We start from the raw sequence: 23,913 nt of genomic DNA on the forward strand, positions 1-23,913 counted from the left end.
AAAATTTCCAGAAGTTTAAGCACAATTTAAGAGATACCATGCTACCAAATGTATCATTGCTGATGTCAACTGAATACTGATGGAAAACAACAAATACCAGAAGACTATCTGTGTTTTATTGACTATGAAAATGTATATAACTGTATCATAAAAAATATGGCCAATATTGAGAATAAAAGAATATCATCCACAAAAACGGAAGAGGAAGAAAAGACCAAAATGGAGTCAGAAGAGACTCTAAATATTCCACTAGAGGGCCAAAAAGCCAAAGCAGAGGGAAGAAATCAAGATATTAAAGAGCTGAACAGAAGATTTCAAACGGCATCACGGGAAGACAATGTAAAGTATTACGATGAAATGTGCAAGGAGCTGGAGTCAGAAAATCAAAAGGGCCGAACTTGGTCAGCATTTCTTAAACTGAAGGAACTGAAAAGTAAATTCAAGTCGTGAGTGACAATACGTAGGGATTTTTTGGGTAGAGTTTTAAATGATCCAAGAAGCATTAAAATAAGATGGAAGGAGTATACAAAATCACTGTACCAGAAGGAATCAGCTAACACAGAAGAATTTAATCAAATAAAGTGTGAGCTAGAGCCTGTGGTGATGAAGGAGGAAGTTCAAGATGCTCTGAAAGAATTGGCAAAAATAAGGCTCTAGGAATTGATGGCATACCAATTGACTTATCTCTATCCATTCATTTGTTGATGGGCACTAGGGTTGTTTCCACCTCTTTGCTATTGTGAACAAAGCCACAATAAATATGGGTGGGCATATATATCTACTTGGGTGGTAGTTATAGTTTCTTTAGGGTGAATCCTCAGTAGTGGAATTGCTGGGTCAAATGGTATTTCTATTTGTAACTTTTAGAAAAAATGCCATACAGCTCCTACCAACAGTGAATAAATGTTCCACTTTTCTACAACCTCGTCAGCATTTGATCTTGGCTGTTCTGTTAAATTTTGCAATTCTTACTGGGGTGAGATGATATCTCATAGTTGTTTTGATTTGCATCTCTCTTAGAGATAGGGATTTTGAACATTACTTCATGTGCTTGTTGGTCATCTTTTGTTTGGTCTTCTTTGATGAAGTGTCTGTTCATATCCTTTGCCCATTTTTTAAATTTAGTTATTTTCCTTTACCTTATTGTGGTGCTTGAGTATTTTATAAATTCTAGATATAAGTCTCTTGTCTGACATATCATCACCAAATATTTTTTCCCAGTCTGTGGCTTCTCTTTTAACCCTGTTGGAGAAGTTTTTGGATGTGCATAGGGATTTGATTCATAGAAGGTCTCATTCATTTCTTTTATCCTCTCCCGTAGATTTTCCACGATGCTTGGAAGACTGTTTATGTTGTGGATTACGACTTCTAGAGTTCTTCCAAGTTTTTCTTTAATGAAGTTTATAGTCCTTGGTTTTCGTCCTAGGTCCATGATCCACTTTGAGTTGTTTTTTGTGTATGGAGTGAGGTGTGGGTCTTGCTTGAGTTTTCTGCAGGTATTTTTTACAATTTCGCCAGCATCATTTGTTAAAACAGCTGTCGTTTCCTCACTTAACTGATATAATTTCCTTGTCAAAAATCAGTTTGCCATAGGTAGATGGGTTTATTTCTGGATTCTCCATTCTATTTCATTGATCTATGTATCATTCTACCAGTACCATGCTGTCTTGACCACCATAGCAGTTGTAGTAGGATTTGAATAAAGGCAATGAGATGTTTCTCCTTTAAAGAGTGCTTTGCTTATTTGGGGCCTCTTTCCACTCCAAATTAAATTGGAGATTGCCTTTTCTGTCTCATTGAAGAATGGAATTGGTATTTGCACAAGGATTGCATTGAATGTGTAATTTGCCTTTGGTAAGATTGTCATTTTCACAATATTGAGTCTTTCTATCCATGAGCAAGGGATATTTTTCCACTTCTCTGGGTCTCTTTTTGTTTCTTGTAGTAATGTTTTGTCATTTTCTTTGAATAGATCCTTTGTGCTTCTGGTTACATTTATTCCCAATTATTTAATCTTGTGATTATCTATTGTACATAGGGTTTTCAGAGGCCTGCTATTGTGAAAGGTATTGTTTTTCTTAGCTCCAGTTCTCTATTCTCTTCGTTACTATAGAGAAATCCAATTGATTTTTGTATGTTGATCTTGTGTCCTGCCACTTTAATGAATTGGTCAAGTATGTCCAGTACTTTTCTTGCTGACTCTTTAGGGTTTTCTAAGTATGCTATCATATCATCTGCATAGAGAGATAATTTTACCTCCTCTTTGCCAATTTGGAAACTCTTATTTCCTTCTCATCCCTTATTGTTATCGCTAAGACTTTCAATACCATATTGAATAGGAGAAGTGATAGTGGGCATACTTGCCTAGTTCCTCTTCTCATGGAGGATTCCTTTTATCTCTCTCCGTTGAGAACAATGTTAGCTCTTGGTATTGCATATATAGTTTTTTTTTACTATTTTGAAGAAATTCTCCTCTAATGCTATTTTGTTGAGTGTTTTATTCAGGAAAGGGTGTTGGATTTTATCAAAGGCCTTTTATGCATCAATTGATAGGATCATGTGGTTCTTGTTCTTTGCTTCGTTAATGTGATGAATTATATTGATTGTGTTTATTATCTTGAACCATCCTTGCATACCTGTTATGAATCCACTTGGTCATTGTGAATTATTTTTTATGTATATTGTTGGATTCTATTGGCCAAGATTTTATTCAGTAACTTTGCATCAATATTCTTGAGAGATATTAGCCTATAGTTTTCTATTTTGATGGTTTCAATCCATACTTTTAATCCAATGCAATACTGAGAAAGTAATTTATGAAGCTGTACTCTATGAATAATTGACATGAAGTTTAAAAAAATTCTTCAACAAACTGTGTCATACAGTTGACATAACCTTGATTACGGGAAGTGAGGGAGGCATGATATCCTTACTGAAGAGTATCAAGGAATACAATATTCTATATGAATTAAATATCAGTATAAAATAAATAGCTCTCACCATTTGACCAATTGTAAGATCATTTTATATTGTTGACTAAAAAGAATTTCACAGTTTTGGTGAACTGCTTTAAGGTAATAGTATGACTCCTGGAAAGTCAAAGCAGCTAATGTTTAAAGGGATCATAAAAGTATCTTGTAGTGGCCTGGGGGGAAGGGGATTGTATAACAATGAAAAATATTTTTTTTTACTTGTCAAAGAGAAAAGCGAACTGGAGGGAGGGGTGGACATGGAGGAATGTGTGAAACAATGAATGGAAAATTTTTTAAAAAGGGATCTGTTATTAAGCATTAAACTTGTAGTTATTTAAAACCTGAGATAATAAATGTTGTAATTGATTGCCATTGAGTCGAGCATGACTTATAGCGACCCTATGAACAAAGGACCTGACGCATTTCTATAACTATCTTTTCTCAAAGATCATAGAGTTTCTAGAGGCATGTTGTTTGGAAGTGGATTATACTCCTGCTTCCAAACCTGTCTTAAAATGAAAGCAGACCAAACACTGTCTACCATGGATAGTGGTTATGCCATTTGAGACCTCAATGGCACAAGGTACAGCATCACAGCAAGCCCAGGTTACCTTAGTACAGTATGTTGACAGAAGACTGCTGTACCACTTAGAAGAATGTTCTTCCAAAATATAATAACAACCCACTTTTGAGTACAAAGACCTTCAAGAAGTCTTGTTGACTCTAAACAAGAGGTTTAAATAAAAACAACCAATATAGTATGTTGTTGTTGTTATTTGCAGTTGAGTGCCTGTGACCTATAGCAATGCTATTTACAGCAGCTTGAACCCTTCCATGCCCTGAGCCAGTCTCACCAATTCTGACACACCTGCTTAAAATATAGTCAAGGATAGACGCTACAGCTACTTAGAAAAATAATTTTTTGTTTATTGGTAATATAAAGGAATATTGTAAATAATTATCCAGAAGAATTATTTAAAGTATTTACAAGAGAACAAATTATTTTCAAGCATCTCCAGGCACTTTAGAACTTTTTATTAGCATGCAGAATATTAGTATACTAATTACAAAGCTTTACATTTTAGTCATTAAGTAAATTATGCTAAGACATTCTATTGTTTTTAAGTGCTGTGCAGTAAACTTCTACTCATAATACTCCTATGTACAACAAACAGAAGTGTTGCCCTAACCTGAGATACCCTCTCAAACTCTGCTACACTTAAACACATTGTTGAAGCTATTGTCTCTGTCAATTTCCTTGAGGGTCTTCGTCTTTTTCACTGACTCTCAACTTTTCTTGATATAATGTCTTTCTCAAGCACTTTGCCACTTCTAAATGCATGCCTAATTATGTAAGAAGACTCTTATAAGGTATATAATTTGGTGCAACATGTGTTTCATGGTATAACTATTAGATCAATAGTTCTTAACCTGAATTGTAGAAACTACTTGTGGCTCATCAAGATAATACTGAAACAGTTTGTTCTTGTTTATAATTATATCCTCAGAATCCCATTGGAGGGTCATCTAGAGTCTAATTTAATTTGAAGGATCCAACAATGGATGAATGAAAACCAAAAATCTCTGTAAATGTTCATGAAAACTAATAAAATTTAATAATAATTTAAAAAAAATTGAAGGATCATAGTTTTTCAATAGCTTAGAAAAATAGTGTAGACTGGTTCTCAGAATAAGGATGTGCTGTTTTTAAAGTGTTATTGTTAAATACCTTCAAGTTGGTTCTGGATCACTTTGACCCTGTAAATAACAGTCCTGCACATTAAAAAAAATTTCTATTTTAAGCCAATATTGTACACACGGTCATTTTTTTCTCATTGAATTTTTACTTCACAGGACACTTTTCCATGTTATTTCATATATTGAAAAATCTCCTTGCATGTTTGCTAATAATGAGAATGATTGTGCCTACTGCTACAGAAGAAAATTTACAAAAGGTGATTAACATACAGTGACATTTACTGTGAACACAGTATCAGAAGAGACAAATTTTATCTATTGTATTTGCTAGTAGCACCAATGTCTTATTTTTCTATTATACCATATGTGGAAAGGTTTTATCTCTAGTCCATTAGCTGATAAATATTCAGTGAATAATTTTTCATTATGGTATTCAGATATTCAGCATATTTTTATTTTCATTAACTACTATCAGTCATCTTTGAAACAAAGCAACCATGTGTACAATAAACAAATAAAATATCACTGAAGATTATTAAAAAATGACTGGAATGGTAAAATTACGAGAGAACCTGAGAAATTCAAGCTGGAATCATAAGACCATGCTTATCTTACTTGCTATTGTAAGATGGATCTTAACTATGATAAGGTATTTGAGTATATGCATCATTGTAAATCGTAGATAATATTGGGAAGAAAGGAAATTCCAGAATACTTGGTAGTACTAATATGAATCTCATACATATACTAATAAGCAGTTTTCGGATCAAATTAGGGAACACCACATGATTTAAAGGTAGTTCTGGTGCCCTAGTGGCAAGAAGCTGTACTGCAATCCTGAAGGGCTGTGGTTCAAGGCCACCAGCGCTCCATGAAAGAAGAATGGATAATCTCCTCCCATGTGATTAACTCCCTCTGAAAACTTGCTGGAGGGTCCTCTATCGGTTGGTTCCGACCCAATGGTAAAACAAAAACATAAACACATGATGTAAAATCAGGAAATGTGTGTCGGATATTTTATCCATTCTTCCCACCTGTTAAATTTGCTGAACAAATAATTTGAGAGGTTGAACTATACGAAGAAAAATGTGGTATAAGAATTGGATCCTGGGGTCTCAATTCTGTTTCATTGGTCTGTATACCTGTCAATGTACCAATACCGTGCTGTTTTGGTTACTATCACTGTGTAGTAGGTTTTGAGGATAGAATATGCTGTGTCACCTGCTTCATTTCTGTTTTTCAGCAATGTTTTGCTTATCTAGGGTGTAGTCCCTCTCCAAGTAAATTTGACTTATTTTTCAATCTCCTTGAAAGATGAATATGGTGTCTGTATTGAGATGATACTGAACATGTAGATTGCTTTTGAAAGGATTGTTGTTTTCACTATATTGAATTTCTTTGATCCAGGAACAGGGACATTTTTCCATTTAATTAGGTCTTTTATTGTTTCTCACAGATATGTTCTGTCATTTTCTTTCTACAAGTCTTTTGTGTCTCTAATTAGTTTCATCCCCCAGTATTGCAAAATGCGGTTGTCTATTTTTAATGATCTTCAGTAGTATTTTGTTTGCATATGATACTAATGGTATTGTTTGATAGCGTCCGCATATTTTTATAATTTTTATTTATTTATTCTTTTTTATGTGTGTACCGTCAAATTGGATATGACTGGTAAAGGAGGCGATTGTTCCTCCTTCTTCATCAGAGCATCTGGTGGATTTGAACCGCACACCTCTGGGATTGCAGTGCAGTTTCCTGCTACTAGGCCACCAGAGCTCTCCAAGCATCCACATTTTATTGGATAACTTTTCTTGAGAATAGGAACAAATATTCACCTCTTCCAATTAGTTAACCAGCTGTCCTCCAAATTTCCTATAGGCTGGTGAGCACATGTAATGCCACATCAGTTAAGTGAAACAATTGTAGAACAGTATAGACAGGGAGCCACCAGAAGTTCAAGAAGGATTACAAAGAGGCTGTAGCACTAGTGATATAATTGCTGATGTCACATGGGCTTCCTGAGAGTAGAGAATACCAGAAGAATATTTATTTGTGCTTTATTGATTATGCAAAGGCATTTGACGTTGGATGATAACAAGTTGTGGTGGACAGTGGTGTGGAGAAGAATGAGAGTCCCAGAGCACTTAACTGTGCTCAGATAAAATGTATACCTGGACCAGGAGTCTGTTGTGAGAACAGAGCAGAGGGATATTACATGGCTTAAAATTAAGGAAGGTGTTTATTAGGGGGACACTCCTGTTCCGACTGTATTCTGAGCAAATTATTCAAGAAGATAGACTCTATGAAGATAAATGGGGCATCAGATTGGGAGACTTATCAATAATCTGCATTATGCAGATGACACAGCCTTCCTTGTTGAAAGTGAGGAGAACTTGAAGCACTTGTTGAATAAGATGAAAGAATGCAGTCTTCAGTATAGATTGCACAGAAAAACAAAGATTCTCACCACTGGACAGATAGGCAATATGACGATGGATAAAGAAGACATTGAAATTGTCAACAACTTCATCTTACTTGGATCCATGGTTAACACTCTTGGTACCAGCAGTCAGGAAATAAAGGGATGCATTTCACTGGCAAAGTCTGCAGTTAGGGACCTCTCCTAATTATTGAGGAGCAACAATGCCATTTTTACTAAAGTGCTTCTGATTCAGACCATGGTCTTTCCGATGACTAGCTTTGCATCTGAGATTTGGACAATAAATAAGGATGATAGAAGAAGAATGGATGCCTTGGATTGTGCAGTTGGAAAAGAGCACTAAACATCCTATAACAGCCAAAAGTACAAATATTCCTGGAGAAAGTAGGGCCGGGGTGCCCTCTGGAAGTAAGGATGATGAAGCTTCGCCTCACATACTTCTAGTATGTTGCTAGGAGGGGCTAGTCTTTAGAGTAGGACATGATACTTGAAAGGGTGAGGGTGGAGGAAGGAGAGAAAGACCCTCAGCCAGGTAGATTGAAATGGTGACTGTGATAATTGGGCTCTAGTATGTCAGGAAGTGTGAAGATGGCATAGAATAGGATGAGGTTCAGAATCATTGTTCATAGTGTCACTATGAGTCATATTATTCTAGACAGCATCTAAATATAACAACATTATAAATTATATTGCTCTTGATTTCCTGCTCTCAATTCTTTTTGTTATTTTAGAGGAATCCTACTGATTTTTGAATATTGATGTTGTATCATGCCACCCTACTAAATTTGTCCACTAGGACCTATGTGTCTATGGACAACTATATTTGACAAGGAAATGTTGTTGTTGTGTAGATTGTCTTTGAGTTGAGCACTACTCATAGTGACCCTATGAACAAAAGGCCTGAAGCCTCTCTACGACTATCGACATTTCTCAAAGTTCATAGAGTTTCTGAAGGTACGCTATTTAGGAAGTGGATGCAACTCCTGCTTCCAAATGGCAAGGAAACAAAACCTATCAAATGGGAAAAATACAACCTCTTCAACAAATGTTGCTGGCAAAACTGGACTGCTATCTAGAGAAAGATGAAGCATAATCCATATATCTGTCACACATTACACACACAAAAAATCTGCTTAATGATAAGAGACATGGGAAAAGATCCTAAAACCATAAAGTTCATAAGAGGCAAAATTGTACCAAAATTAGAAGGCCTACTCTGTCATATAAATAGACTGATAAGTATAGATAGAAATGAACAATCTGGAGAAGATAAAATTTATGAAAGGCACTTTCTAAAGGTTAAAATACCTATCTGCTCATCAAAAACTTTTATAATATGGTGAAAAGAAAACCTACTGATGGGGGAAAAACATATTTGGCAATACCATCTCAAACTAATGTTTCATAACAAAATTCTGCAGAATACTACTGGACTTCCAGAAAAAAAGACTGAAAATCCAATTAAAAAATAGACAAATTATATGGAAAGACTTTTCACAGAGAAAGACATTCAGATGACCAATAGACATGTGAAGAAATGCTCAAAATCACTAACAATAAGAGAGATACAAATCAAAACCACATGAGATAACATCTCCTCCGGTAGCAGTGGCAACGTTTAGCAGGGCTGCAGAGAGGATGTGAAGAGGTGAGGAATCTCATACACTGCTGGTGGGATTGTTAAATGGTGTAACCACTTTGGAAGGCAGTTTGGCATTTCCTCAAAACGCTGGACATAGAAACTCTGTAGGACTCAGCTATTATACTATTAGGAATATACCCCAAGGCAGTTAGAACTGAGACACAGAGATTTGTACACCCATGTTCATAGCATCGTCATTCACCATCACAAGAACATAGAAATAACACAGATGTCCAATCACAACTTCTTGTTGTTATGTGCTGTGATATTGCCTGCAACTCATAATGACCCTATGTACAACAACCCCAAATCCCACTCTATTCTATGCTGGTAGTATTGTGTCTGACACAACTACCTCCCATTACCCTAGTCACTGAATTAGTCTATCTCATCAATGATCTTCCTCACCTGTGCTGTCCCTCCACCTTCCCAAGCATGACTTCCTTCACCAAGGACTGGTCCCTTCTTGCAACATGCCCAAAGTATATCAGATGAAGCTTCATAATCCTTTCCTCCAAGGAACAGCCTGATTTAACCCTCTTCAGGATGAACATGTTTGTTCTTTTAGCAGTGCACGGTATATTCAATATTCTTCTCCAACACCACATCTCAATGGCATCAATTAATTAGATTGAGAAATTGTGGTACATTAACCCAGTGGAATAGTATGCATCACTCAGGCCAATGATTTTAAAACATATTACATAACCTGGGGAGACTGGAAAGCATTTTACTGAGTGAATTAACTCATTCTCCTAAAGACAAATATTGAATCAGACCGTTATTGTAAAAATAGAAAAATAACTAGTAAAACATGTACAGGGGTCCAAGGGTGGAAGCAGTGGGAGCTGAGAGGTGAGGATGGGTAGAGCAAAATCACGCTTGCACAATTTGATGGGGGACGGGGAGATAAAGGAAAAGGGAAAGATGCAGCAGAGGCCTGAAAAGACAGGGTAATGATGGCCATAGTCCAATGATGACTAATTTTATAAAGCATAATTCATGGAAATGGTTGTGTAAAACCCAATGTGGATGAAGAATAGTGTGAGACATAAGCTATAAAAACTTTGTAAGTAAACCAATATAAAATTAAAAAAAATTAAAAATTGGATGCTGCTTAGTTAATTTAGGTCGCTATACATTGCAGGTGATCCAATGGCACATAACAACAATAACATACTATTATGGATTTGGAGGCAGGACGGGCATCCACTTCCTAAATGACATGCCTCTGGAAACTCAAATCAAGGCAAATGTACATAAAATGATATCAAAAATTTTATGTCCCTGTATTTTTATCAAATGATTTTACGAAGTAGATATCTAGAGCTTTCCTCTTTAAAAATCAATAATTACTTATTATTCTTTTAGTTTAACTATTACTTTTTGAAATAATTGTATTTATGTAAACTTTCCACTTGTACAATCATCAGCACATTAGGTAATTATATTAGTAATAATACTAAGTACAATAGCAAATATTGACTATTATAAATGACATTGGCTGTAGATGACACTGTGTGTGTACTGTTATTTAAACTTATTGAAAGTGGAAGAGCAACTAGAGGGTATATCTAAAGGTTACCTAAAGGACTATAAATAGTGTGTTAACTTTCGCATGCTATGTATGCTCCATACTAGTAGACAAAAATAATAAGTCAAACTAAATTAAAATTAAAAAAATATTAAGTCAGCAGTAACAACACTAGAGGACATAACTGCTCCATAAGGTTTTATAAGGTGTAAGAACACCTGGTAGCATAGTAGGTTATGTCTTGTCTCCTAAAGGGAAGATCCATTGGTTAAAATGCACTAGACTTTCAATGGGAGAGAGATGGAAAATCTCCTAAATAGATGCACAACCTCAGAAAGCCAACAAAGGGAGAGGTGTGATGAGTTGAAACCTACTCAAGGACAGTGGATGAATTCTTATAAAAAAAAAATCAGAATTTTTCTCCTATGGAGCAGTTGATAACTAAGAGCTTAACTGATACCACCATTCCATAACAACGTATCAAAGTTCAAATAAAACTATGTTTACAACAACAAATGATATGCTGCTTTGACCCATGTATGTAGTTTACCAACCTGTAATCTAAGAGACATAGTTGTGAAGTTAAAGCACAAAGTTTCAAGTATTAGTTAAGGTATTAATAAAGTAAATCTAATTTTCAGAAAGAACAAGATTTGAGAAGATGGTTTGCAAATTGTTCATCTACACTTTGAATACATTAATATTTTGATATATTAGAGATTGATTTTATTATATTTATAGTGAGAATAATTACTTGGTATTGAATTATAACAAAAGTCATTGTAGTAAAGAATCAAACTGGAAATGAATGTTACACAGTCATTTTGTTTCCCATGACTGTTTAAATGATTGGTAAACATGTTGAGTGCAACAATGGGTTTAATTGTGCCAGATTGTGAGAATAGCTTGGGTAGTTGACAAAGTTCAAATCAAGGTTCATATGGTTGCTGTGAGTCATACTCAGCTTGATGACCCCTAACAACAATGAAACAGTAATATTGGTAATATTGTTATTGTTTTGTGTCATCAAATCGTCTGCGACCCATAGCAACCCTATGTACAGCAACTCTGCCCTGCCCTGTGCTGAGCCAGTCTCACTAATTATGACACACTTACCCCCATTGCCCCAGTCACTGTGTCAGTCCATCTAATCCGGGTTCTTCTTCTCTTGCACTCCTTCCAATCATAGTGTCCTCCAAGGACTGGGCTTTTCTGGCCACATCCCCAAAGTATGTGAGACTGAGCTTTGCTGGTGCAAGAGGGTTGATTGTAGAACCAAGAAACCTCAATCTCTTCTCCATCTATCATGGTGCTGCCAATTAGCCCAATGGTGAGAATCTTTGTCTTCTTAATGTTGAGCTTCAATCCATATTGAAGATTACAGTCCTTGAATTGCAGCAAGTGTTTCAAGTCTTCTTTTCAGCAAGCAAAGTTGTGTCATCTGCATAACGTAGGTTGTTGATGAGTCTTCCTCTAATCCTAATGCTACATTCCTCCTCATAAAACCTTGCTTTCCGAATGATCTGTTCTGCATATAGAGGGAAAAGATATATGGAGACAGAATGTATTCCTGACACACTCCTTTCTTGATTTTGAACCATGCAGTGTTTCCCTGCTCTGTTCTGAGGACTGCTCCTTAGTCCAAGAATAGGTTTCACATAAGTAAACTCAAGTGTTCTGGGATTCCCATTTTTCTCAAGGTTAGCCACAATTTTTGTGATCCACACAGTCAAACGCCTTTGCATAATGAAACTCAGGTAGACACAATATGCTACTAAAAAAATCAAAATATCAGTTACAGCTCAATAAAATATATAGAATAGTGTTTCCTTTTCTTTTGAAAAAGTCATTGAAATAAGAGTTGAACATTCTTGTCTTCCTTTTCAGCATTTGAAAAATCATTGGATATATATTTTAATCCAACTTTGTTGATTTGAAATAGATACATTAGAAATAATTAAAGTTCAAAAATGAGGAAGTTTTGGAAAAGCCATAGGCTTGATAATATAAAATGTCAAGACTGAACTCATTCCGCATTTCTCTCAAGATTGCTATATATACTGTTAATACAATGTAGTTAAGAATGAATCTATTAAAGCACCACGTTATTGCAATAGTGTATTCTGTCATCAGTTACATAGTTTCTATCAATAAAATAAATTTTATTAAATTACATGTTATATTCTCAATATTTTACTATAGAAAATTTAAGTTGTTAGTGTTGGAATGCTCTGAAAAATGCGTACAGTATATGTAGTTTACAATTTTATATATAGTAATAGTTCTACAAATATACTTTCAGAAATGCATTTATAAAGTCTAAAAATGCAAGCTAAATTAGCTTTATATAAGTGATTTAAGATGTAACTTAAGCATACAATTTTCAACATGCTATGAGAAATAATACCATTGGCATAAGAAATCAGTGAATGAGCACGATATTATCCCTTCTTATTTCATAGACTTTATACAAAACATGTATATAAAAAGCTATATGAATGTCTTCCAAATGTAAATTTTTAAGGGAATTTCTAAGGAACGATATATTTAAATAGCTCCCATCATTAGTTGTGTGATTATACTAATTCCATAATTAAGTGGATTGGCTCATTGTAAGTTTTAGTTAATAATAATTTTAAGTTAAAAAAAGAGTAACACTCTATATTTAAATCCAGAAATGCTTATTACTTGGAAAGGCGTTGTGGAAAATTTAATCATCTGCACTTAGAGACTTTTGAATTTGAAAAGGATCACAGACACCTGATTAAATTCACAGTGTCTTTGTGCTATTTTGAGGGAGTGGGATCTCTTCCTTATCTTGGGCTTTCTTGTTTGCTTTTCAGTTGCTGCGAATGTGGCTGTGGGAGGGCTTCTTCCCTGTGCGCTGTTGCCCATCCAAGCCTAATATGGTTAGTGTCCCCCTCCCACTTTCACTCCTATGTAATGTGCCACATATATGTATTACTGTCAGCATTCTTTTTATTTTTCCATCTGTGTACATTTTAAAAGTTAGTACACTGCTTGTGCTTGAATAATTTGAAGAAAAGAATTAAACTATTTCCCAAAGCAGAATCACAACTGATTTCACAGTGGATTATTTAAAATAAAATGGTATATATATTTGATCATCCCTGTGTCATATTTCTATCCAACCCTCTCAAGGGAGTTTGTGGCATTTGTTTTACATTTAACATGTCACTGTTTTTTTTGTTCCATTAAATAAAAACCATATCATACATAGAAGTAGAATGCTACTTCTAGAAAGGGGGAAAAATCACTTTTGTGTGTATCTCCTCAAACCATGGAATAACCATCACATAAACAAGATTTGACTTGTCATAATTATTTTGGATAGATATGACCTTAAAGAACAAAACTAAATCCAGTTATAGTGTATCATTCAATGTTAAGCTTGTGTTACCACAGATATTATTAGAAGTGTTGTTTCTACTTTTATTTCAGCACACTAAAGCATATGCATAATTTTTGGTGTTAGAATCCAAATGGGAGAATTATAACTGGTTACACATAAAATATTAAATATGTATCTGTTACAGTGATAAAATGAGGCTGGAGCATGAGACCAAAAATAAATCCATTCACTTAGTTAGTGGGACTCTGAAGTAATAACTAGCTATCTTATAAAAAGTTAAATATTCTTTATAGTTATATTTTTAAGTAAAAGTAAACTCTTAATCTTGTACTACAGTAATTTGTTGTTTGTAGTAAAATTTTTCCAAGAATAAATATTCTGAAATATATTTTAAACTATAATTTTTTCCTCAAACATTTTAAGAATTCCTTCCAGTATCTTAGTATAAATTATTTTTGTTGATTAAAAAAAGTATGTGTATGAGTGGGTTTACATATATTTGCATGTGTGATAAGTGGCAGAATGGATACAAAAGACTTTCTTAGAACAAGATTGAGTAAACATGCACAAATTAATATTATTTGAAGATTTTCTTTTTAAATTTCTTGAAATATATATGTACAGATAAATCTTTCAAAATGAGAAAGAACTTGTCTTAAAAAAATTTGTTTTAAAGCAAAATTAGTGAACTTCATGTGAACTTTAAAAAAAGTAATGCATGTTATTAGTTATCTCAAATCAGTTAGGCTAACTCAATATTTACTATGGTCTGAAGGTCCAAAGTTATTAAAAATTGCTTTTGAGCACTATGTAAATTGAATTTTCTATATGAAATGTTCAGTTAGAATTTTATATTCCATACACATAGCAGGCAATTTATATATCTACCTTTAGAAAGCACTTTTATCTCCTGTACTTTAGGCTTTATAAAGGAAAATAGTACTTCCACATAATATTGCTAACAGAAATCTTGTAAATATAAATTGCATCCACTGTTTTTTCAATTTTGTGTGAAAGCAAAAATTTTCTTACAATTTCAAGAAATCTGCATCTAATATAGAAAATGAAAAGTACAAATTTTAAGCAAATTAATGAAATGTTTCAGAGCAGTTAATTAGCTTTTGGCCAGAAAAAAAAGGGTCGTTTGGTTTTTAACTCCTACACTGTGATAGAAACTAAAGTTCACTTATATCTTCCATGAAAACACAAAACATAATAAGCAAAGTATGCAAACAATAAGCAAGCAAATGAATTTTTTTAAATGTGATTGATTTGCTGAAGATAACAATACAGTCTTAATAAATTAATGATTTAGCATATTGAACTATCTTTTGCTTGCCACTTGAATCCCTTCAAAGAAATAGTAAATGGAATAAAATACTGGGAACTGTGAAAGCTAATGAATGACAGAAGTACCCTAAATTTTTAAAAAACTCATAAAATACAAGTTAAACTGCTTTAGAGCCATGAAATAGTCATTATTAAAAGAACAGAAGGAAAGTAGAAATACTCTGTCATAAAGAACATATTAGAAAATGTATAATTTCTTGCAATTTTTTTCTTATTTCTTCAAATAATGTATGAAACTGCAATGGCAGTGAATGCTGTTTATTTGTATGCACATATACATTTTGGTTTGTTTGTGTGTGTGCATGTGTGTGCAAAACAATGGTGATAATGATGACGATTTAACCAAGAATGTGCTAAGTATTTGTAACCTTTCTGTCAATATTCATAAAGTGACTATTAGAAGAGCTAGAACATTTTGTGTGTGTGTTTGGTTTGATTTTTAAAACTTTCTTATAAAAGCAAAGCAAAAATCACTGGTTTTGCACATTGGACAAGAAAGATAAAGTTTTCAAGAATAATTTCTAGTAAGAAGGAAAGTTAAAAACACTTTGTTATTATATTTCCTGAAATTCCACTTTTATCACTTCAGGTTACTAAGAGGTTTCAAAAAAGAATACAAGTTGTTTAGATTAGAACACTGAAGAAAAAAACAAACTTGGACTATGATTATTAAAAATGGAGAAGCATCATAAAATACTGAAATCTGATCTAATTGGCAGGAATCATAAAAGAGCAAGGAAATACACCATGGCTCAAATCAGGAAAAGAGTGTGTCACAGATATCCATACCATTTAAATCTATATACAAAACAGATCGTTCAGGAGACTGGACTTTATGAGGAGGAAAGCAGCATCAGAATTGGAGGAAGATTCATCAAAAACTTGTATTATGCAAATGACACAATCTTGCTTGAAGCATTTGCTGCAGAGGGTCACAAACTGTAGTCTTCAATATGGATTGAAGCTCAATATTAAGAAAATGAAGATTCTTACAACTGGTCCAATTGGCAGAATCATGAAAGGAGAAGAAGAGACAGAGATTGTTAACAATTTCAGCTTGTTTGGTTCCACAATCAACCCTTTTAGTATCAGCAGTTATGAAATCAAAAGACAAATTGCATTTGAAAATCTGCTGTCAGGGACCTCTCCAGAGTATTAAAGAACAAAGGTTTCAGTCTAGAGACTAAAGTTTGCCTGGTCCATGCCATGATGTTTGTAATTACCTGTTATGCAATTACCTAGTATCAGAGAGCTGGACAATGACCAAAGAGAACAGAAGAAAAATTTATACCTTTGAGTTGTGGTGCTGGAGAAGAGTACTAAACATATCATGGGCAGCAAAGAGAATAAAACAGGTCTGTCCTGGAGAGAGTGAAGCCAAACTGTTCCTTGGGTGCAAACATTTTTTAAGCTCCATTGCATACATTTTGAGAATGTTGTCTGGAGGAACCAGTTCTTGGAGAAGGACATCATGCTTGAAAGGGTCTAGGGACAGCACAGGAGAGAAAGTCCTTGGATGACATGGATTGACACAGTAACTTGGATAATAAGGGTAGGTTTGTCAGAAACAGTGAGGTAGCATAGAGCAAGCTTCAGAGTTTTTGTGAATAGGTTCACTATGAATCATGATCGACTCAAGCGCACACAACAACAACAACAAATATATAATATGCCTTTGAGCTGTGTGTGGTGCTGAAAAAGAGTACTGATCATACCATAGACTGCCATAAGAACAAACAAGTCTGGCCTGGAGATAGTGAAGCCACGCTGCTCCTTGAAGGCAAGGATTTTGAAGCTCTATCTCACATATTTTGGCCAGGAGGGGACATTCCTTGGAGAAGGCCATCATGCTCCGGAGGTTTTAGGGACAGTATCAGAGTAAGACACAGGATGACATGGATTGACACAGAAACTGAAATAATGGGGGTAGGTGTCGGAGACAATGAAATTGACAAAGGATTGGATAGATTTCAGAGCCGTTTAACAGAGATAGGATCATTCTGAGTTTCAGGCAATTGGAAGGCACATAAAAACAAACAATATACATAATATCATCGTGCTTAACTTAAACAAACCATTATGCAATTTATGTGATTTTTTGGGGTGAGTCAGTATGTCAGAATCGGAAGATGTGGATAAAATGAAGAAAAGTTTTTTCAAAGAAAATAAAATCCTTTCAACATCAGTAAGAATTAGTTTTCTTCATAGGAAAGAAAGAACCTCTAGTGTCATTCTTGAATTTTTTCATCTTTTATACACTTTCCAAAAGTACAGATAAAATATTTTAATAAATTTGAAAAATAGAAGAGCAGAGAATTATCTGTTTCTAAACCAACACTGCATATGTTTAGTCTTCAAGAAAGTTCAATATAAAACCAATCCTTCTTCCACTCTTGCAGAACTCTCTAACTTCATTAAAGTGAAAAACTATTCAGTGCTTAATCTTTCTATGAACTAAGATTGTAACAAATGCTTTTCTTCAGGCTATTTTTGATCAAGGATTCACATTTTCTTTTGAATTTCATTTCACTAGTTTTTCCTTAGAAGAAAATGGGTAGGCCATTCCTATAAATATAAACACAACAGATATTATATCATTTCCAAAACTCATTTAAAAAATGAAATGGAAAAAAACCCAGAAAGCTTCTATATGTACACCAGAAGGTAGGATGCATAATTTATATACAGAATGGTATATGTATTGACTTTTTGACTGGCTGATATAATGCATGTGAAGCAGGCATACCTCTGACATTGAATGAATAGGCTTTCTGCAATGCTTTGCTAGTGAGGTTGAACCGTTGCTTGAATGCTGGTCTCTGCCAGCTGCAATTTTGCTTGCTGTACTTTGTTCAAGCATATTTTAATCACGCTTTTGGGGGGGTTTCAGAACTTAATTTTGTATGTTAATAAGACCTGCAACTGTATCTATTATAGAACTCTGGGGATACCCATAGTAAAAAATAACTTTCTTCTATTACTCTCTAGACTCTCACCCTAGGTAGTAAAATGCTAACAGTTCTTTACCAAGGTATTCCCAAAACATTTTTTAAGGAGATAACTAAAGTTTTATTTCCATTTTCATTGGAGAAATTTGCATACAATTTAAATTTTCATGAGGCTTATTTAATGATAAGGACGATTTCAGGATACAACTTTAAAAAAATCAATGTGTGTGTGTGTATTTGTGACTTTTAAAAGTAGATGATTTGAAAAGTGGACGTTTGTTTTCTAATGTAAACAGTAAAATGTGTATGCTGTTTAGCTCTCTTAGACAGTTTTATAAACAAAGGGGTTTTTCGTCAGTGTGATATAAATGACAAATCTTTGTATTTCACCCATTTATGTTTAGTATATTGATAATAAAAAAATCAATAAACATGCTCTCTAAAAACATTGACATAGTAAGGTTATGTCAAGTAGTTTTATAATCAATTTATCAAATTAACTTGTCTCTCAAGTTTGAAAGACTAAGTGATGTTTCAATAGGATATCAGTTCCAGGCTTGACCACACTTTTCACCATGGTGTTTGTCACATGACACCTAAATGACTTTAATATGATAAATGCATTTGAGTTTGATTGACACAATTTTTAAAACAACCAGATCTTCACTGGATTCTTAGCTAACTTAATTTTTTTTCCTTTTATATGTATAAAATGAGCTTAAATGTAGTCAAGAATTACTAAGTGTTGTTGACTAGCAAGGTAATGGAGTCCACAGGGATTTATGCTGCTGACACAAAGGCGGTCCCCCTCTCTGCTATTCAAAATTACCAGTGGCTCCACAAGAGAATTATGGTCATTCTTCTTTTATATGATTCTTTTTATGATTCAAATAAAATGCGGTTTTACATGAAACCCAGTGGAGGGGTTGCTATAAGTTGATTCTGATGCAACTGTAATGAGTTTTGAGAATTTACTACTAAGTTATTGAACATGAGTAAATCAAGGCGATATTTTTTGTTCAAAACCAGATTACAGTAACTATTTATTTAAAATGTTACATAATTGCTGACTAGGAAATGGTATAAAATAAGTTTTCTTTGTTTGCCAAAATATATAACTACTTATAATACTTAATCAAAGAAAAATTCCCTTTAATGCATGTCTACTGGGCATATAATTTATATCACTACCCACTGAAATCTCCTCCTGGTAGGATTTCAGCCTCAGAAAACCAATGAAGATTGTTATGCATCAGGTTGACTCAATGACAGTGATTTTTATGGCTTTAATGAAATTTCTAGTGAAAATATTTTATTAGTCTTTCATAATAGTGATTTTCCCCCTACAGAGATAAATTACAACTTTGTTATTCAAAACCCCATTTAGGGAGGAAGCTTATGGATAATAAAATAATAAAATTACTCTTTAAAGTTTCATTTAAAATAACTTAAATATGTTCATTATTTTCAGGTAACTTATTGTTATATGGTTAGTCATGTACTGCATCACATCAGATTCATCAGCATTTTCACTTGTCATTGCATAGACTCAATCAAAATATTGTCACTCATTCATTTATTCATCCATCAATGTGACAAACATTTTTATTTTTAAGTCTAATCTAGATGTATATACAATAGTTTTTTTTTAAAAAATTGCCAGTAGTAAGGTAAACACATATACAAATAATCATAATGCATTGTAGAATTACAATTACATCATCCAAAGTGTTTAGAAATCAATGGGTCTCAGAGAAAAAATATCTCATTTGATGGACAGCGTCAGGGGGAAAATAAACAATGGAATAACTCTTCTGGATTTTGACAACTGGTAATAATTAGAAAGCCATTCTTCTTAGAATAAACTAGTATATGCAAAGGCATGGAAATGTAGAGAAATGTTTTGGAGGTTTTGATATTCAAAGATAGTCTTAAAAATAAAAGAAAATGTTCTCTTCTACTTGATTCCAGCTCATAGCAGCACTATAGTTTAGGATGCTTATTTACATAAAAGCTAATTATCAGACATGTTCTAGGAAATAGGAATTTGGAATTGCATTTGAAAGTATTTGTTACTTCATTGAATATTTTGCAGTAGGTAATGAACACAAATAATCGTTCCCCATTTATTGAAATTTGGGTAGACATTGTTATCATAGTTTTGGAAAGTAGAAAATATGTAAGAGCAACAATTAAGAACAGGGATGAAAAATATCAAGGACTTATTTGAGGAAGTGGAGAAGTTAATGAAAGAAAAAGATTGACCTGGACACACCTGAGTTCTATGGTTCTTGGTATCTAATACTTTATTTATCATAAATGAACAGGGAAAAAGATGTGATCTATGCCATGATGGAATACTTGACAGGAGAAGATTAGAGCACATCATGGTAAAGAGAAATAAAATCTCTTTTTCTGATCCGTTGATGCCAGTAGAATAGCTATAAGAAAGAAATCTCTCAAGTGTAAAAGCATCCAAAAGAAACCAAACCAGAATGATAGAGTTGTAATTTCTTGTAGGAGATTAATGGAATTTCACTTAGATATCTTATGGAAATGCCTTTATAGAAACTCTTTGAGGATTGAGAAGAGTCAGAATCAAAGTAATTAATGGTTTTAGGACATCTTCAATTATTAGCCTTAGTAGTTAGAATGTTATTACTGAATCAGTAATAGTTGTGCAATTATATTTTAATGTGCAATTGCTTGTAGTTCTGTAGGTAGCTTAGAAAAATAGGAGGAAAATTGGGGGACGGAAGCTGCAGGATTGTGGTCAATTTGAGCATTGTTGGGAAAATAAAGATCCAAAACTACTAAAATGTTAATTAATTAAATCTTCAATGTAGAATGCTATGGAATCTGTCAAAGTTTGGATAGTTCCTCCTGTAAAAGGAGACTTCTAAGATGGATAACAAGCTAAAAGGAATGGCATAGACAAAGGTCTGATGTATGATGTGTAGTGAGGAGAGAGAATTAGAAATGGATTTGTTGTTCTTAGGTGCTATGGAGTCGATTACAACTCATAGTGACCCAATGAACAACAGATCTGAACCCTGCCCTATCCTGTTCCATCCTCATCATCTTGGACACACTTATGCTTGTTGCTGCAGTTACTATGTCAATCCATCCCATTGAGGATCTTTCTTGCTTTCAGGAACCCTTCACCTTTCCAAGCATGATAATCCCTTTCTAATTAGGAATAGTGTCTGTTACAAAAGGCCTCTATTAGAAAAGGAGCAAGGAAAATCCTCTTATAGAAAAAGTTTTGGACACCTTTAATATTTTCTCCAAAATTCCAGGCAAGACTATTTGCTGAGAGTGAGACTATAGGATTCATCAAAAAAGAGTTTTCATATTATTTCATATGGGGGGATGCGGGGAAGTAATAAGTGTAGCGCTGTAAAAGTTCCAATTGCACTGCTAGGTTTGAAGTATTTCACAACTCTCAGATGTGTCTAATTGTAGCTCACTCTGTTTTAGGCGGTGTGGTTACAGCAAAGCAAAGCAAGATCCAGAAGAGGAAAAGATGCATTTTCATAATGGGCACAGTAAGCAAATTGTGAAATATAATGAAGTGATGAGGATTCATTCTTATTTTGGTTTCTTTTGTGGGAATTTCCATTAACTGACAAAAAAATGCAGTTCTTAAAATGTGTTTTGTTCCTTTCGTCTTAAGTATAACGACTTACAGTAATTCGGATTGGCTTTAGGCACTGATTGGACGGTATTCTCAGTTACTAGATGCACAGTTTCATTGTAATTATTAAAATGAAGCACTATGCTTAATACAAAAAGATGTGATTTAAACCATATTTCCTGGTATATTCTAATTCTTGATAACACTGTGAGTAGAAAATATTCTTTAATAGTATCATCATTTTAAATAAATACTCTCTTTTTCCTTTTAGCATTGTACCAGAAAATTTCCTGAACAGATCCTGATGTAGAAATAATATTTTAACTATCTAGAGAAAGGCTACATTTTAACACACACAAAAAATCATGTTTCTATAACTAGCTGTACAATTATCACCTGAATGAGTTCTAACTGTAGTATTTTGATATATTAGTTTTTCCATAAAAAGTATTATTAAGAATTTCAGTGAATTTATCTGCCAAGTAAATGAGAAAAGAAGTTTATTTTGGTTTTGTCACTATGTCATAATTGTAAAAATAAAAAATTGTTAATATTATAGTTCATGCTTAGACTCAATTTTCATAATGAAACATATTAAATCTTATATAAATCAAGCAGTGCCTTTAAAAGTGATAATTTTTTTACAGAATGTTTTAAAATTTTTATGTTATTTTACTATTGTGTGTGTGTGTGTGTGTGTGTGTGTGTGTGTGTGTGTGTGTGCTGTCAAATCGGATCTCACTGGTACAGGAGGAGATTACCCATCCTTCTCCAGCAGAGCATCTGGTGGATTTGAACTGTATGCCTCTGGGATTGCAGTGCAGTAGGCCACTAGAGCTCCCTTTAAAAGTGACAATTTTATGGTGGTACAAATTGCTCTTAGAAAAAGATTTGAAGTTCAGTCCTACCTTGAAGTAACGTAGAAGAAAGGTCTGGTGATCTACTTCTGAAAAGCAATTCATGGGGAACCCTATGTAACAGAATAGTCTGATATAAATGTTGTTACTGTGAGTTGGAATTAACTAGTATTAACTACTGTTAATTAAATTAAATTATTTGAAAAATACTAAAAATGACTATAATAAACTCAAAACTCAAACTCCCTGTTGTCCCATCTGTTCTCAGTTTGAATCTATTCAATCATGAGAAAGATAGGCATCAGGTTTTTGAGTTTGTAGATCTAAATGAAAGGTGACTATCTTTCTCCTGTGAAATTGCTAATGGATTCAAACTGTCAAATAAGTACAACCATTGGGTTAATAACATAAAATCCTGTGGATTACACCACTGTTTTTATACCTTCTCTTTGGAGCCAACTCATAGCTGACCTTCCAACATGTTTTCAGAGTCACACCAGAGAAGATTGTCCATGTTTCTCTTTTGGAGCAACTGGTGGATTGTAATTGGGGGTCTTAGGGTTGGCAATGTAACTCTTACCACCAGGCCACCAAAGCTCCCTGTTACCATTAAAATGCCCTAAAATTGTATAACAACAGAGATAGAATGAGAACTTTTTCTTTTAGCTTTTTTACCTAGCATTGTTGTACCACATCACTAGAAAGATTATATTCAATTGCTCTTTGTAAAACCCGCATTCTAACTACTAACTACTACTGTATTTCTAAATTAAATGACTGACTGCCATTGAATCGGATCCAACTCATAGCTAGCCCTCCTATAGGTTTTCATGGGAAGATACTGTCTATTTTTCTCCTGTAGAAGAACTAACCGATTCAAACTTCTTGCTTTGGATTAGAAGAGCATTTCCTAATCGATTAGGCTACCATAACTCACTTTTAAGTGAAATGTGTGATAAAAAATATAATAACCACTGGCTTTTCGTTGTTCAGTTTAGTGAGCAAAGTATATATTTATGTTTCTCTCAAAGCTGATAATTCGAACATTATCATTTACTGGTGAATTTTATCAGATATATTGTCAAAGTCACTATGGTGAGATAATGACATTTCTCATACATTCCAACAATCTGTTTCTACAACTCTAAAAGTGATTGTGTCATACAAGTAACACATCACACTTACTCTTATAACTCAGACAATTCTAGAGGTTAAGATAAGCCATACTAGCATTTCAATAAAGTTTAAAATTTCTCCATCCACCATAACCATATCTATATCAATGTCTATTTGTTTTTATAGTTAAACTGCCAGGAGTAAGAACTTATATTGATCCACATACCTATGAGGACCCCAATCAAGCTGTCCATGAATTTGCCAAGGAGATAGAAGCTTCATGTATCACCATTGAAAGAGTTATTGGAGCAGGTACAGTAACTCTTAACATGTTTTTGTTTGTAAT

The 23,913-nt window shown here is 33.9% G+C and overlaps 1 protein-coding gene across 1 annotated transcript in view; it reads left to right on the top strand.

Annotated features, from left to right (window-relative positions):
- The window catches only part of EPHA5 (EPH receptor A5), a gene marked incomplete at its 5' end in the record, with an annotated part of 293,683 nt that overhangs the window by 193,240 nt on the left and 76,530 nt on the right, over positions 1-23,913 (top strand). Inside the window, 3 exons of the mRNA XM_006902399.1 lie at positions 13,130-13,195; positions 21,438-21,505; positions 23,754-23,879. Coding sequence (XP_006902461.1) covers positions 13,130-13,195; positions 21,438-21,505; positions 23,754-23,879 — 260 coding nt within the window. The remainder of the gene's footprint in view (positions 1-13,129; positions 13,196-21,437; positions 21,506-23,753; positions 23,880-23,913) is intronic.

The sequence above is a fragment of the Elephantulus edwardii genome, unplaced genomic scaffold, assembly GCF_000299155.1.
Source record: "Elephantulus edwardii isolate Elephantulus edwardi_28Jun2011 unplaced genomic scaffold, EleEdw1.0 scaffold00406, whole genome shotgun sequence".
NCBI classification, from domain to species: Eukaryota; Metazoa; Chordata; class Mammalia; order Macroscelidea; family Macroscelididae; genus Elephantulus; species Elephantulus edwardii.